The 17,089-nt window shown below is 43.9% G+C and overlaps 1 protein-coding gene across 2 annotated transcripts in view; it reads right to left on the minus strand.

The window, feature by feature from the left end:
• Positions 1-222: 222 nt before the first annotated feature.
• Positions 223-17,089, minus strand: part of SCAPER (S-phase cyclin A associated protein in the ER) — a 144,589-nt gene continuing 127,722 nt past the window's right edge. For both annotated transcript variants that reach the window (XM_016209567.2, XM_016209566.2), the window contains exons 29-31: positions 5,532-5,723; positions 3,146-3,197; positions 223-668 (exon numbers count right to left, since the gene is read on the minus strand). In XM_016209567.2, the coding sequence (XP_016065053.2) occupies positions 568-668; positions 3,146-3,197; positions 5,532-5,723 (345 nt within the window). In that variant the 3' untranslated portion in view covers positions 223-567. The remainder of the gene's footprint in view (positions 669-3,145; positions 3,198-5,531; positions 5,724-17,089) is intronic.

The raw sequence follows: 17,089 nt of genomic DNA on the forward strand, positions 1-17,089 counted from the left end.
GGGGAGGCCCTGCACTGTCCACCAGGAAAGTTTGAACGATGATCAGTGCTCTAAATTCATTGCAAATGGCCTCGAAAACATACGCAATTAGAATGTACTCCAAACCTTAAAGAGGGAAATTTGGAGCTGATTAACTGTGATTGTCTTTAATTATGATACTTCAGGAGTTGGAATTAGGATTTTTATTTCAAATTTGTATTGCCTTAATAAGAAAAGTCACCATTGCAAACAGAATAAGTTATTTTATTACAAGAACAAAACAGACTTGCTAATTTTGTGTCTAATTTCACCCATATTACAAATGCAAAGTATATATTATAAGATGGAAATTACCAAAATGCAAAATATTGTGCATAAAGGGAATAAATTCAACTTACAGAGTTAGCAAGTAGAACATTAAAGTATCTACAGTCATTATAAATAGTTCAAAGTATATACCATATCTACAGTACAGGGGGAGAGTATAAACATGTGAAAATGAGTTTCTTAAGGAAAAGCTAGAACGTTTGTTTGGACAATTTAAATTATTAACGAGGGAACGCAAATATTGAACCAACCAAAACATTTTTATTTTTCTTTTTTTAAGAAAAACTGTCGAGCTTCTTCCCAGGCCTGCTGAGGAAATCTGTTAGCCAGCTCAAGATAGTCTTGGGACCCAAGGCATTTTCCTGAGAGAAAAATGGAAAAGAATTAAACGTAAAAGAGTGAACTTCTTTGAAGTTTAAGAAATTAAAATTATTTTGACATCTGAGTACACAATGGAGACATAAACTTCAGATAAACCATGATACAATTTATGTAAACAAGGTAACCTATCTATACTATAAAATATATTTTCATCGCAGTTTTATGCTTCTAATATATTCAGACATTAACCCCTATGTAAAACATTATGAAAAAATCCTTTTGGATTCCAGCATAGGAAAATAAGGTAAAATAAGTATGGTGAATAAAATAAAAAAACAGCCATATATATACTATCCTTAAGTTAGCCTTGAAAGGGTAAATATATATGTAAACTTGACATATTTTCTAAAATAGTCTATTTAGTTGAAAAGACAATTTCAGTTTAAATATATCTTTAAAAATGCTTTAAAATCTGGCATTCAGTCACCTATCTAACAAAGCAGAGGGAACAATTAGGAACTTTATTGACTCCTGATGTAAGCAAAGCAAGTAATCTCATAGCTGGGCAGCCATCAGGCAGCGAGCCCCAGAAAATCAGAATTCTTCCTCTGCAATGAGTGTGGTGCTACCAAGGGCTGCTTGACACTTAGAGGTTCACCTGGGCAACAAACTCAAAACAACTTGAAATATTTTATGGGGACTTAATCCAAAGTTCCCCTAAGCAAAAGGGGAACAGATTTCAAAGGTACAAACTGGCAACTTAATGAGGTGTCATCATTTTCTTTTTTTAAATCAAGTGAGCACATTATGAGCTGTCACCAAATACAGTGATGACTCTTCCTGAGCAAAGGAGAGACCTATTCTCCATTTGCTGTTGTGTGGGTTAAACTCACTGTAGTTTGGGAAAGCGTGGAAGTCAGGGAAGACGGTAAAGAAATAAGGTTGAGAGGCTCCCATAGGCCTCAGTCCACAAAGTAGACGGAGAGGCAGTTCCTGGGACTTTGCCTGCCAGATACACAGCAAATGGTGACTTATCCTTACAGTCAGGTGAAGGGAATAAGGGAGAATGTCTGTAGTTCTTACTGGCAAAGAAATTATTGTATAGTTACAAATAAATGCATTAGAAGATTTTTTGGGGGTATTTTCATATACTCAAAATTTAAAAAATTGTTTTGTAAGAAACAGTAACAAATTATGCTGATTTTTCCCAAGTAGCCTCCAAATGTTTTTTTCTTCTTCTAAGGCTGTGACTGAGTCAGGGCAGAACTGAACTTGCACACTAATTCTGGCTTAGACAAATGGTACTGACTATGATGTTGACTTTAATTTCTAAAAAGGTGCACAGCTTTCTGTTTACTTCTCAGAGTACCTAAGTTAATAAAACATGACATATTTTTCATGATATTGTTGCAGGTTTAGTTATATTTTCTTCTATGTACTTTTCAACACCTGCCCACTATAGGTAACTGTGTGTGCGTGCGTGCGTCTGTGAGACAGAATCCAAGGTGTCTCCCCCTGTACCCCCATACTTCCACCTGACCCCAAGTAAGGACTACCTGATGGGTGTCCAAGAGGGTCCTGCTAGGAGGGGGGCCTCTGGCCACTTTAAAGACTATCAAACTAATGGAAGAATTGCGGGGAATCTGGATTAGAGTCTCAATCAGAGATGCTGTCACAACAGTCAAGGAGCAACTTGCACTACTCAATTACAGTCTAGGTAGCAAAGTATTTTTAAAAGTAAAAATGCACTTTAAAATTCTACATCATAGGAAACACCGCAGATAGAACACTACAGGAAAAACACACACCTTGTAATCTGAAGGCTTCTTCTCCATGGAAAACAATTTTACATTTCTTATTTCAATTAGAAAAAGGCAAGTACTTGAATTTAGGGGGAAGTATGGGCTACTATCATTGATAATTTTATTCTGAACATGGACAGGAACCAAACCTATGTGATTTAGCATTTATGTGAGTAACATAGGCCAATATTAATGCTCTGATTGTCTCTTGAATTACTAAGTAAATTTAGCAATTATTCACAATTTATTATATCTTGCATGAGGTGAATATAAATTACACAAAGATATTTTTTTTCTTTTCCTTCCATAGATTTCTCTGTATACTTTTTTTTAGTTATTTTTATTGATTTTTAGAGAAAGAGGAAGAGGAAGAGGGGAGACAGAGAAAGAGAGAGACACACACTGATCGGCTGCCTCCTGCACATCCCCTGACTGGGGACCAAACCTGCAACCTGGATATGTGCCCTGACCAGGAATCAAACCCACCACCTTCTGGCATACAGGGTGATGCTCCAAACAACTGAGCAACATGGGCCAGGGATCTGTATATTGATACACTCATGTTTGATTTCTTTACTCACTGAAATCACTTGGTATTCAAATCTCAAATATTTTAGGCAATGTAACAAATTAGTTTCTCTAATAGTTCCAGAAGGTGGGGTATGAAACACGTCTGTTCAGCTAACACATGACATTTAATTTTAATAGAGACATACCTTTGGACTGATGAAACTGGTTATCTGCCTGACCTTGATTCTGTGCAAAGTCCTGTGGGAGATGAGAAAAGTGTTTTTACACCAATGCTGCAAGCAGAGGATTTCACTGAGGGCGGCTTTAAAAATGCTTCTGAATTTTGAGACAACTATTTTTGCATGAATATTCTGGAGACCAAATATAAAAGCTGAAGAAACTGAAGTTATGTACTCTAGGTTCTCGTCATTTTAAATCAAACAGCAATGATGTAAATTTTGCTCAGCTATCACTAGGGCGAGGTTGCTGCCTACTAACAAACTGAACACTTTAGTCAAATTTATCTTAAAATATTGACAGATTTTTAACATTTTTTTTTTTTAAAAGCACAACTATAAAAGCTCTTAGGTATTCTGCAGCTAAATTTTAAAGTCTGGTAATTTTACTTTTATATGGAAAATGAAAAATGTAGAATATTATATAAATTTTCAGAAACTACCAGCTCCTACTTTTAATATTGTCTAGTGACTGTTAATAATCTAATAGATGGGGACCTTGCAGAACCATTCTGTAAAATCCAATGTATATTCATGCCCTTGAGCACAGTTTATAGAAAAAGTACTTGATTTAAGACCACTAATCCAACATTCTATCACAAATAAGCATTCTAAGAAATCTATGTAGCACTTACAGAATTTGTATGTTAAAATATATGTGAAATGTATGTTAAATTTACATTCACTTACATTTGAATGTGTGTTGAATGTAATCGAGCAGAGTAGATTTAGAACTATTTTGAGATCAATACCACATGAAAACAAATAATATATATGATCTTTGTATTTTAGATTCTGATATCATTTGTATTTTTATAAATTGTTTCCCAAGCAGTTGAAAATGTAAGGGACTAAGTGGGTGAAGATGCAAAATCTGCTTCTTGCTCAACTATCGTCGTCTTGGTTGAAGTCCCTCTGCTCAGGCCGTAAACACTGTACACCACGTCCCTGGCAGTCCCTACCCCTTTCCCACCTTACTTTCCTCCACAGCACTTAACAGCACTTGACAAGCTATTTGTTTTCTGTTTGACTCCCCCCACCTTAAGGAAACACCTATGGAGGCAGAGGCTTTTATCTGTTTCATTCATTGCTGTACTGCCAGTGCCTAGAGCAGAGTGCAGCACACTGGAGGCACCCACAGGTCGCCTGTTGAATGAAAGAACAATAATCTGAGTTTAAGATCAGTCTTAAGATTCTCTAAAACGTATTTTCTGTTGAATTCAATCCCAAAGTTCTAAGAATATACATAGAATACTAAATGTTGCTATGATGGTTATAGAAGACTTCATTAAGATTCTGATTTAACCATAAGACACTTTATGAAAATTTATACCTGACCTGTAGATCTGAGCATCTTTGAAAAAATTTCAGAAAATAGAACCCAGGCTCAAACCAAACAACTAAGCTGAAAATAAAATATTTCTAAACATAATTGATCTAGTTGTGTTTATAAGGTGATCATCCAATAGAGGGTAGTTTACAAAATGTAAAGTACTAATTGTTTCTAGGGTGAAGAAAGTGTTGGGAATCTTTAGCTGTCCCAGCCAGCTGGGCACCATCACACCCTTAGCCAGAACAAGGACCACCACCAACACAGAGCTCCGATTTCTGTTTCATTATTATATCATTGTCTACTGATTGTGTGGGTGTCAGGAGCAAAAACTCATTGGTTTTATGATGGAACATCTGAAAGAAAATGGAAGATTTTCAGGAAATAAAGCTCCACAATGACAGAAAAAAATCACAGCTTAGCTATTGGCAAATATTAAAGAACAGCCACATTGATTTTTCTACTGCCAGGTGATTGAGTTAATATAAAAGTGGAAATACGGCACTAATTCTGATTTGTTCTACAGAATGTAACTGGATCAGAAAAATAAAAGGTCGTACTTAAAAGTTGTAGATTTTTCTAAAAGCAATATAACAGGTTTTTATTATATACACACAGGTGTGTGCATATATAGGAATAATATTTATTTAAACACTTACAAATAAACTGAAGTTTTAATTGATCTTTCTTCAGCAATCATTATCTACTCCTTATAGCCAGACTAAACGTAAGATGAATGTAACCGTTAAAGCCTGGCAGTCTTTTAAAAACATTTCCTTAGTGTAGGCTTACCATGTCATTAATTGAAAAAATACCCTTTCCTTGAAATCCTCCAAGTAGAAACTATACAACACTCAACCCCAGTTTTTCCACCCCAATATTTTAGAAATTAATTTTTAAGCACAGAAATATGTGAAATTTCTGAAAGGCAGTGTGGATGGCAAGAGTACACAGCTGGTTCACTTTTCCTCTTCGACAGCGTTGGCTCACACATGCGGCAGGATGGAAGGCACAGCACAGAGGTACCTGAATGAACGTGGCCAGCAGAACAGAGCTCATCTCCTGCTCCAGGATGACCTTGTTCTGGTGGTTGTTGTAACAGGCAGCAATAAGCGAAGGGAACAGCACTTTGACCAGCCGAGGGTCACTGAAGTACTGGAAGGGCAGCTGGCACAGCTTCTGCAGCACTGTGGGGTGGCAGCCGGACTGCACGATGACCTGGGACAGAAGAGCAACCCAGGTCAACTGCCAACAGCCCCGGCCCCTACCCACTTTCCCTGGCCAAGTGTCATGAGCTTAATTTAAGTAATATTTGAAAGGAACAAAAAATAATATCTCCTAACTTAAGGAAAAGATTCCAAAAGTTCTGCAGCCATTTAAAAGTTAATAGAATCGTGATGAAGGTACAGCTGCCACAAGAGAGGATGCCCGTGATGTGGATCCTGGGCACACACAGCTGTAACAACGCACCCAGCCCCACTCTCCGCAGACGCAGAGCAGCCATTTTCCTTAAAACCTGCTAACAGCTCCCTCACCAGAAAGACACCCTCTCCTGCAGCCCTGCCCACTGCAGTCTCCCTGAGCCTGCTCACAGAAAATACTGAATGTGCATAAATCTATTCCGTATGCAGACAAGCCCTGGAAAGAAAAGGGGATTGTAAGGGGAACAAGCAGTTTCAGCACAGGCTCCAAAAGGTCCCTCCTCTGATCCACACTCCTTATCTGCGTTTCCATCAGTGCCATTGAGTCTAAAAGGAGAACTGTTTAGATAAATGAGACCGTTGTCTTGAAGCAGTCTAGGTTTACAGCTGTGTACATTTTAAGAAACGGGGCAATGCAATTAATGGGCTTGTAGGGAAGCCTTCCTAATTCACTCTCTCGGCCTTCATGATAAACTAAGAAATGCCAAAATCAGATCTGCTTCAAGTAACCCTTAACTAGACAGTTCTAATATGAAAGAGCTGGGTGACCCAAACCCCACTTTTTGGTATAGGAGGAAGCTCATAGGAGGTTAGGGACACGGTAAAATCTAAGGTCAGGACTGTAAATTGTACTTGGAAAAACACAATTTTACAGGTACACATACAGACAGGACTGCATTCAGATTAAAACCAGAGGGAAAGAATGAAACAGCAGAGGCAGGAGAAACATAAACTACAGAGATTTACAAGTTTTCAAAGTACTTTTAACAATACTTTAAGAACACACGCTCAGATGATAATGCAGTTTGGTTTAAGAACAAAATCAACAAAGTAATAGTTCACATATTTTAGTTCAATAGCTAAAATGACATCAAAAACCTTTAGCGAATGTTGATAGGAACTTGTTAATACCTTCAAATCCAGCAGGAATTTTAAAGACTTGCAGCGTGACAATTCAGCACATGGCCATGTGCTGCCGTTTCTGACATTGAGAAAAATATGTCCTATGTCCTATCTTCTACTTTATTAATAAAGCATTTACTTAAATCTTTATTAGCTGCAAGTTTTGTAGCACAGCCAAATGATCACCACTTTCGAATTCATAATGATACTGTTATTAGAAGTCTCTTCCCTCCCCCCCTTGGACAAAAATTAAGAACAAATGTTTTCTTTAGAATTTTACTGTTAAAATGCTATTAGAGGATTCACTAATTGAAAAGATATTACACTGGCCAGTCTGGCTGGCACAGGCACAATGGTAAAGAAAGCAACACCTGGTTCTTGGTAAATGAGCACAGAACAGGAGAGCCCGACGGGACCTTCCTCCTCCTGACTCCTGCCACTCGCTGAGGTGACACAGAGCCTCTTAGGGGCCTGTTGGTCCTTCCAGGAACAGAGCAGAGCTGCCTGTGGAAGGAGTGAGTTTATACAGGTCACCAGCAGTGTAGTGAGATGACCCGCCAGCAGCCACTGTTTTTAAGTCTCTGGAATATGAAGACACTAATGGATGTAGGCAGTCTGGGTACCTTGTGGTGAGGAGTTCTACCCACAGGAACACCTAGGACAGACCACCAGGGTACAGGTGAGGGATCCATGAGGGGTGGTAAGAGCCACACCTCAGCTTGGCTGTGGGCCAGAGCAGGACATCTGGTGGGCACTGTCCTCTGAACCACATTTCACACACTGTGGGTAGACAGGGTTAGGAGGTCTGGGAAGGGGCTATCCTGTAGCACTGAGACTCGGACAGGACCACTGCTGGATGATTCAGGTGGGCTTGTGGCACAGAGGGTGGCAACGTGATGTCATGAGCAAGCTGAACCGTTGGCTGGATTAGGCTGAGCACCCTCTTAAGCGCAGGGAAAGGCTGGGATGCCAGCAGTCTGACCTGGACGCGCAGGGCTTTGGGCACCAGGAGAGAGTTGCCTGACAGGCTTTGGGCAGACTGGGGGGTGAGGGCAGGGCTCAGTTTTATTTTGTCCATTCACTCACTCCCAGGCCATAGGTGGTCAAATGTTACCTTGGACTGCTAAGGCGTTCCAAAGGCAAGAGAAAGTCAACAGAGAGTCATCACGGGGCATGAAAGTCTTGGTGAATGAAAGGAATGTACACAATTCAGGGAAAGCTCAGGTTTACAATATAGTGTTTTTTCTCTATCTGCTTTCCCGATGGAGCTCTTACTAAATCAGTAACTGCTGGTCTGTCACCTTTGTTTATAAAGGTGGGCACCACCCTGAGCCTGGCCAGGCCACCTGCCCCTCCCTTAGGGCACACAGGCCAACACCAACCTAAAAGGGCTTCTCACAGAGCACTGTGCCACGGCCAGCCGGGAGAGGCCTGGACGGCAGAGAGTGGGCAGGGACCTGGAATGGCCCCATCACACTGAGAAATTGTCTCTCAAATATGAAATCCACTTTCAGCTAGTTGTGCAACCCTGGGCAAATCCCCCCCATTGCTCTGGGTTTGAAGGTGAAGAATTCCTTAAAAAGTAAACTTTTCATTGAAGTATAACAGTGATTTTCAACTGGTATGCTGCAAGAGGCACACTGGTGTGCCACAAGAATTTTTAAAACATGCAATACCTGACTATTTAGTGGGGGGCACTGACCTCTTTTTCCTTAGATTGTCAAATAAAAAAATGACATCAGCCAACACAATAGCTGCCTGGTGTGAATCAATAAAAAATTACACTTTTTTTTTTTTTTGTCAAATTGGCAAAAAAAAGTACTTTTTTTTTTCGTGTATGTATGCTTCAGAATTTTAGTAATTAGTTTTTGTGTGCCATGAAATGAAAAAGGTTGAATATCACTGAGGTACACACACCCCTTTAAGAGAACAGCTGAATTTTCACAAAGTGAACATACCTCTGTTGCTGGTACCCAAATAAAGAAAGCAAGTATGACCAGGGGTGCTGGATCTTTAAATATATTCTCTCTCACTGAAAATCAGATTCCTATGTTTTGAATTTAAGACAAACCATGCAGAAACTATCTGACTGTACTGGAACATGAGAGCGTACTTTGTGCCTTCTTGGGGCAATCTGGTTCCATTCTTGATCATTCTCTGGAGAGAGGCCAGTGGGCATGACCCACTGAAGGGGATCTTTTACCCAATGCCCTGGTCCTTGCCACTTCTTTAAAAATATCATTGGGGTAGGGAAGGAAAGGGAGAGGGAGACAGAGAGACCCCCACTCCCTCTTCTTTCTGGAACAATCAACAGTTCTGGTAAGAAGCTTTAGAACAACGAACGCTGTATGCTAGCAAGGGGTGCCACGGCCTGGTGGAAAGAGGGCTGGGGACGTGCTGATTCTTTCATCTGATGACCCCTGACCACCCACTGGACCCCTGGCTCCAATCTCTGTGCTTTCTACCAGGTGAAGGATAACCTGGGTGCGCCGACAAAGGTCAGAAGAGAGCTCAAGGTGAGTTCAGCAGACGTTGACTGCATCTTTGGGGCCAAGTCTGCAGGGACACAGAAGGGTCATGCTTTTGCTCTCAGGGAGACGAGGCATATATACAAATGACAATAATCAAAGAAGCCTGAGTTACCAGAGAGGGAAGGAAAAGGTTCCAGGAGACCACATGGAGGGAGAGGTTACTCCTCACTTAGGGGAATGTGGACCTTCAGGGCTGGATCCGTTCTGGTCACCTGGAAACTGCTGGTGGAGGAATTTCAGGAGGAGAAAAGCAGCTCCCAGATTCACTGTGGGCCTGACTTAGTCAGCTCAGGCTGCCGTCACAAAGTGTCACAGGCTGGGTGGCTTCAACAATAGAAATTTATTCCTCCCAGTTCTGGAGGCTGGAGGTCTGAGATCAAGGTGCCAGCATGGTTGGTTCTGGTGAAAGCTCTTCCTGGTTTGCAGACCGGCACCTCACTGTGTCCCTTCCTCGGTGAGTGCGTGTAGAAAGACAGATCTCTCTTCTTTTTATAAGACCACTAACCCTACCCTATAGGACCCTACCCTTATGACTTCATGTGACCTTAATTACCTCCTAAAAGTCCTGTCTCCAAGTCAAGTCACATTGGGGGTTAATGTTCAACATATGAACTTGGTGGTGGGGGCGGGGGGAACGACACAGTTCAGTCCATGGCACACCTGTGGTTCCTCATCAACCTGGCTAGAGTGACGTCTCACTAGAAAGGCTACCCTCACTAACCAGCTGTGTGTCACAGCTGACTGTCTCAACTGTCTCTCAGTGGCCATAAGCCACAAATATGCAGGTTCAAGGGTACTGGTGTTACTTGGCCTTGGCTCTGGTCAGTTAACCAATTTGAGCTTCAGGGTCCTTTCTATAAATTAGGGGTGGATGGCAGCCTTCAGGGTTTAGATGAGGCTCAAATGAGAGTGTCTGTGACCACAATGTAAAAACCAATATAGTGATGGGCTATGCTGCTCTGAGTCCTCTCCTGTGGCATCTGGATTCCACACACTTGCAGGACGGCAATTCCCTCCCAGCGTGAGGTCTAATGAGTACTTGCCATCATCCTACCCCCTATATGAGGGCCGCATGCTAGGGCAGGGACTGGCAGCTCGGGCTCTCCTCTCTTGGCTGGGACTTGGCAGCAAGCTCCACGCCCCTGGGAAGCCACTGCTTGGCCTTTCCCGGCCCTGCCTGCACAGGACAGAGCTCTGCAAACAGTGCTGGGGTGCCAGCCAGGATCTTGTGGTGGTGGGGTAGGAAGTGCATTTTGACAGCTCTAAAAAGAAAATCCCAGCATGAGCATGATCCAAGAAACACAGATAAGTGGCACAGAGCAGGAAGGTCCAGGGCTCATAGGCTGGTGCTGTGGGCTCCTGATTCAGACCCAGGATGAGCTTCCTTTGAAGTGCTTCAGGAAATCCTCAAGCCAGCCTCTCCTTTCAACCCAGAGACAGGGGGGCAGCAACGACATATCACCAGTTCCACATGGGCAGGGGATGCATCTTCACTCTTGTGTCCTGTGTTGCTCCGCTGGAGGGCGAGGCTCATCCATGTCACTGGGGGAATCAAACCACATCTCTCCTCCTGAGCTACTGATGCCACTGTCTGACTCCGAGACTCATGGTCTGGTCTGTCTCCACATCATGTTGCCTTAGGTCTGCACAGCTAGTCCCTTGTTACAGTCTGTGTCCCCTCAGATCCATAGGTTTAACCTAACCTCAATGTGAAGGCATCTGGAGCCCTCATGGCTGGGAACAGTGTCCTTATAAAGAGACCCCAAAGAGCTCCCTAGGCCTCTTTCTGCCATGTGAGGGAAATGAGAAGGTGGCTGTCTGGGACCTGGAAGAGGCCTCTCCCCAGAACCCAACCAGACTAGTGTCCTGATCTTGGACTTTCAGCCTCCAGAACATGAGAAACAAATGTATGTTGTTTAAAAGCCACTCAGTCCGTGGCACTCTGTTTCTGTAGCCTGAATGGACTGAGACAGCCCTAAAGAATGGATTTTGTGATAAACTGTCTCCACCCCTAGAAGGAAGCTGGACTTGGAATCCTTGGGGTCCTGAGCACCAACTCAGGGCTCCCTGGCCTGGTTTTAAGGAGAGTTCTGGAAAAGACACTCCCTTGTGTGGGTGCTGGTTGACACTGGTCTCACTTAGTGTGAAGGAATTCAGTCTTCTAGGACACCGCATGTCAGGATCTCCACCATACCCACCCAGGAGAGAGCCAGTCACAGGCAGAGACAGCACTCAGCAGCCTGTGTACAAAGGCCCTCTCCCTACATTACCCCACTCTCTACATGCCCTCTGCGGTGGGCAGACAGGGACGGCCATCCTCTATCATAACAGAAAATCTAATGCTCGGAAACTTCAAAAGACTTGTCCCAGGTTCCCCAGGCAGTCATGGGACGCCGAGTGCTGGCTTTCTGCTCACCCTTCAGGCCCATCCAGGGCTATCAGACACATGAGGCGCCCCTCCCTGGGCAGAGGGGCTCTCTGTCGCTGCACCTGAGCTCATTCTCATGCCTGGCCGCCAGCCAGCTTCTCACACAGCCTTGCCAGTCCAGATGACGAGGATGACACACCGCCATTCCACACAGATGCAACCAACCAACACAACATACACAGATTAAACCAACACAAAAGGTCTTTCTTCAAAAATCTATATTCTGCTTGGCTAGGTATCAAATAACCAGTTGTGCCAAGGGTTTGTCTCAAATTATCCAATGTAAGATCTTGAATGAGAGGAACAGTGGGTGATGGGGCTGACGCTCAGGAGTGAGCTGTTGGAACACGTGACTCTGAAATGAGCACTTGTCCTGTGATGGTCTCACATTCAGCTGCCTGCCAGGTTTGAGTGCTTTACATTTCTGAAACAAATGCTATCGTGTATCATATATTTACAATGCTAATCCTTGGTATGACCTGAGTACTTTTCCCCAACAGTTAAATTTAAAGAAGAAAGAAAGGAAAGTGGAGGTAAGTGCTGAGTTTGGTTTAGAAATGCAACAGGCCTGGGAGAGTGTGTAGATCATGCATCTGAAATGACAATGCTGCACTCACTTCCTGGGACTCAAGGAGAGCAGACTTCTGGAGGTTCTATCGTGTTACATAAACGGAAACCAGCCTGACTCTCCTCACCCAGAGGGTGCCTCTCCTCCAACTGTGACGGCCTGGAGTGCAGCCAGGAGCCAGGAAGTGAGCGAGCAGACAAATCATCCATTCATCAAATGTTTACTGAGTGTCTACTCTGGCCAAATGTGGTACAAGGCACCTGGAATGGGGTGGTGACAAGTGAGAACCATCCCTGCCCTCACAGAGGACCCAGTCTTCCCACAAAATCCATGTCTATTCTTCACAGGGCAGCTCTGCAAGCTCCAGCTCAGTCTACCAATTCATATTTCAGAAGCAAGTCTAATAAAAGTGAATCCCCAGTTTTCAACAGTCTCAAGGCTGTCAACACCATGGGGATGGGGCCATGTCCCTTTAATTCATCACTGTACACCAGGTATCTGGCATAGTACCCAGAACAGATCCTGACAAATAACAGGTACTCACTAACTGTCTGGGGAAGGAATGGGTGAAGACTGAGCTCAGGTTCCCAAACGTACCACCCCAGGGCTTGAGATGACACCATCTTTGCATTTGCAAGAATAGCTAGCTGGTTGGGTATTTTGGCCCGCACCCTATTGCATCCCAGTCTCTGGGCACCACAGTCCAGAGAGTAGGGGCAGCATGGGGCACAGCAGCTTCTCCCGGCAAGCCCTGTGAACTGGCCTATCAAACCTAAGGCCACACAGTTTTGTCAGTCAGCGTGGCAGGGTGAGTGAAGTCAGACAGAATGTGTATAGACAGTTAAATCTCACCAAGGCAAAGTCTTTATGCCTAAGAATTCTTGTTTTGTTTTTTCCTTTTCTTTTCAGAGACAAGATGTCCTCAACCGAGGAGTAAAAATAGGTGTCTAGACATCTAAATTCATTAAAAGAGACAGCTGAGAGAGTCCGTAAATCATTGGAACAAAGCATATTTTTGTAGCAGAGCAGAAACAAAGTTGTTGCATTCTTCCTGCAGAACAGGTCCTACTACAAAGTTCTGGCCAAGCGGCAGTGGCCAGGTGGCCAGGCCAGTGCACATGCTTCTGACAAGTCTTGTCACACCTGAAGCCCAGGCCTGGGCTTGGAGGCCACTGACCTCTATGAATCATGCCAAAAATACACACACCCTGTTTCTCTAACCAGATGCCTTGGGGGTACAGCAGGGCGCGTGCAGAAATGGATTCATTTATATATCACAGGAGAGAAATTTGGAGTCTGTCCACTTACATAACCCAACTCGGAGCAGAGAAACAAAGGCTAGCACTGCAGACAAATCCTGCTGCTTTTCCAGGCCGAGTCCAGTGCAGAGATCTTGGCGGACTGTGCAGGAGGAGCCTCCTCCTGGTGGCTGCAGCACAGACTCATGGAGGGAGGGAGCTCAGCAGCTCGGGCCAAGGCCAGGGGCTGAAGCCAGAAGTGGGGGGCTTGGCCTCTCACAGTCTTTGGAGACCAGGGGATCCTAGAGAAACAAGGGGTGAGTGGCTGTTTCACATGTCCTTCCACGGAAACTGGGTGAGGCCATATTTGCTGTTCTCTGCTTCCGGGCAGGCCCCTCCTCCAACACCCTTCTGTTCAGTGAGGAGAAGAGCTACCTTTCAAACTGAAGCATGTTCTAAATTCCCTTCAAACACATCTTGCAATATGAGGAGGCTGGGCTAGATTATCTCAAACACTTGCCCAACCCTAAAAATGAGATTCTATAATTTGTCAGGACTATACTCCAGAGTGCTGTTTCCACTGAAATTTGTTTGAGGAAAAGGCTAAAGAGCACAGGCCTTGGCAATGAATGATACAGACTCGCCGCATCTCCATATGTTTGGGGGACTGCTTTTCTTTGGGTTTTCTGTTTATATGCATTATCTGTGTCCCATCCACAACAGGGTGGGGAGTAGGGAGAGGGCTGTTCACAGAAAGCCCTAGATAATATGTCAAGAAGTCTATAACCCTGTGCTATCAGCCAAAAGCACCGTATACTACCTACACCTATACAGATACTACATTTAAATGGACCTGTAATCGTGCGCGCACACACAGACACTCACACAATGCTGGACCAATTATGACCATTACGGACTGACAGGACATGCGGGGTAGGAAGGCGGGCAGGCGGAACAACACACTTACTTATGCCTGAACATGCAAATATTCCAAGTGGGCTTTGGACCTTTCCTGCGAGGAGAACTGTGGTGTCCTACCCTCCCCCTGTGGAGACTTTGGGCTGTGTGAGAGCCACAGGGTTAATCCACGTGGCGCTGGGTGGAGGGGCTTTCTGGTCACCTCCTAACAGCAGACAGGGAGCGTGGATGCATTCCATGGTGCACTTACAGGCTCCCCGGCACTAGTCTCTGACAATTTTATTTAATCTTAAAAATATAATAGTAGTCAAATCTCTTTGTAGTTCCGTTTACTGCTTTCTCAAGTGAAATAAATGGTCTCTCAGATTTCTCCGGCTTTCATCTCTCTGCTCTAAGTACAGTAGGATAAGGTTCCAATTAAGGCCCATTAAATGTTCCCAGTGATTCATGTCAGGCATTTCCCAATGTCTTTTCCTAACACAATCTCAGAGCACCTCTGGTCTCCCTGGTGTGTTTTCGGTTTAGCAGTTTCTCATACAGAGAAAGTTACTTGGGTGTGAGGTCTCCCTTCCTCCTACTTCTGCGGCCCATGGCGGTGACTGGAAACCCCCCCCTTGCTGCCTTCTCAACAAGCATCTGGTGATCACCGGTCAGTGTGTCCTGGTCAATGAAGTGTGACCGTGGGAAGGGGAGCTAGCAGCTGGGCCAGAGCAGCATGCTGAGTGGCAGCCCAGGGATCTGTACTGGAGGCGCCCCTTGTGCATCCACATCTTTTGGATCCACAGAGGATCCCTGCCGGCAGGAGACAACACAGAGCTCTCTCCAGAGGCCCAACACATGGGGAAATACTGTGACAGCAGAGATGTCTCTGTAGGGTGACAGCAAGTGTCAGAGCTGAATGGTGGACACCCTAGACTTTTTCCAATAAGAGTAGGAAGATACATAGTGATAATTTCACTAATACCACAGAAACAGCATTTGTTCTGGTCCAGAGAATATGCACAATCTAGTTTAATTTGCATGATAATCCCATGAGGTGTTATCAGTATTACGGTATTTTATAGAGAAATGGCACCTGCAGGTGAGTGGTTTGCCGGATGGCAGAGTTGCTTAGTGGGACAGCTGGGGCAGAACTTAAGTGCTGGTCCTGGAAGGTGCGTGCTCCTGCCAAGGCTGCTGTCTGCTCCAGGGGATCCTGGCACGACAGCCACAGGGTAAAGCGTGGAGCTCCCGATAACCTCTCAGGTGGTTTGTGCAGTAAAAAAGGTGCCTGACGTGAGCATGTAGTACTTCAAACTACCTGTGTGTTGGAAAATTCACCAAAAAGGTGAAGGAAGTAAAAAGTGTCTTTTATTTCAATTCAGTGATATGGGTGACTTTTACCGCAATCAGCCAAAACTGCTAACTGGCAAATATCTATTCTAACACCAGCCAGGTCACTCACTAAAAGTCTTAAAATAAATGTTTAAGCACACCTTATTTTTAATTAAGAAATTTATTGTGTTTCTTTTGGGGAAAAACCCCCACATTTTTCTTTGGTGGTGTAATATTGAGAGTAACTCCAAAATGGTTATATTGTTGAAATTCTTAGACTCTTCCTTAGACGTGATATTTATTTTATAAAAGAAACTGTATGTGTCGCACAAAGAGAGAAAATACAGAAAGCCGAATGCCAGTGTGACAGCTACAGAATGAGCTGCCCACACTCACTGTGAGAACGAAATGGCCTTGAATGCTAGAGTCCCCACCCTGAGCCCACAGTGGACTCCATTCATGGTGGAGGGGCTGGGGAGTTTACCTAATGGGTGTAACCGAGGACCCTCTGCCTTTGAGAACAACCAGTAAAGTAAGAATGTTTGAGCAGGAATTAGGCTGCCTTTAAAAGTTCTGAGTTGTAATCAGGCTAGAAAAGCTGTGCCCCCTATGAAAACACAGCTCTGCTTCCCTGAGCCCTGATGGTGCATGCTAGGAATAGCCCTGCTTTCATTTGCAGCGAAACGGCTAAGGTGAGCTCAACAGACAGTATAGGGCTGTTTAGTCAATTAATGTTTGGGTTTTCTTACTAAATTACCAAATTACAAAAGATCTGGAGAATGCATGTCACACAGCTCAGGATGAACCTTGTTTCAAGATCCTCACTGTGCAGCTTACTTGCTGTTCTGATCTCCCCAGAAGCCTACAGGAGCCACTGGTATGTGCAGATCAGACAGTTAATGACGGGCACAGACTTCTCCACAGAGGAGCTGACGGGGCGCTGGGTCAAAGGGACCCTTCCCTTCAACTCTCATAGGAGATTTGGGTTCTGACAGCTGCAATCTATGGGGTCTTTTCAAATGAAAAAGTCAGTCACTAACTGAAATGAATATGCAGCGGTGCTTATTCCCCACACAGCAATATGCACACAGTCAAATCATTTGTCACTGGGCTAATTTAATTACCAGGCCACATTTAATTATCCAATATAAAATGTAAATAAAGTGAAGGGCTCACAGCGCATACTAATGGTGTTCATTATAATAATTAAATGGGAAGAAAGTTAGAAAGTCCTGAAAGTGCCATAAAATAGAAGGACACTTT

Source organism: Miniopterus natalensis, chromosome 22 (genome assembly GCF_054644295.1).
Source record: "Miniopterus natalensis isolate mMinNat1 chromosome 22, mMinNat1.hap1, whole genome shotgun sequence".
NCBI classification, from domain to species: Eukaryota; Metazoa; Chordata; class Mammalia; order Chiroptera; family Miniopteridae; genus Miniopterus; species Miniopterus natalensis.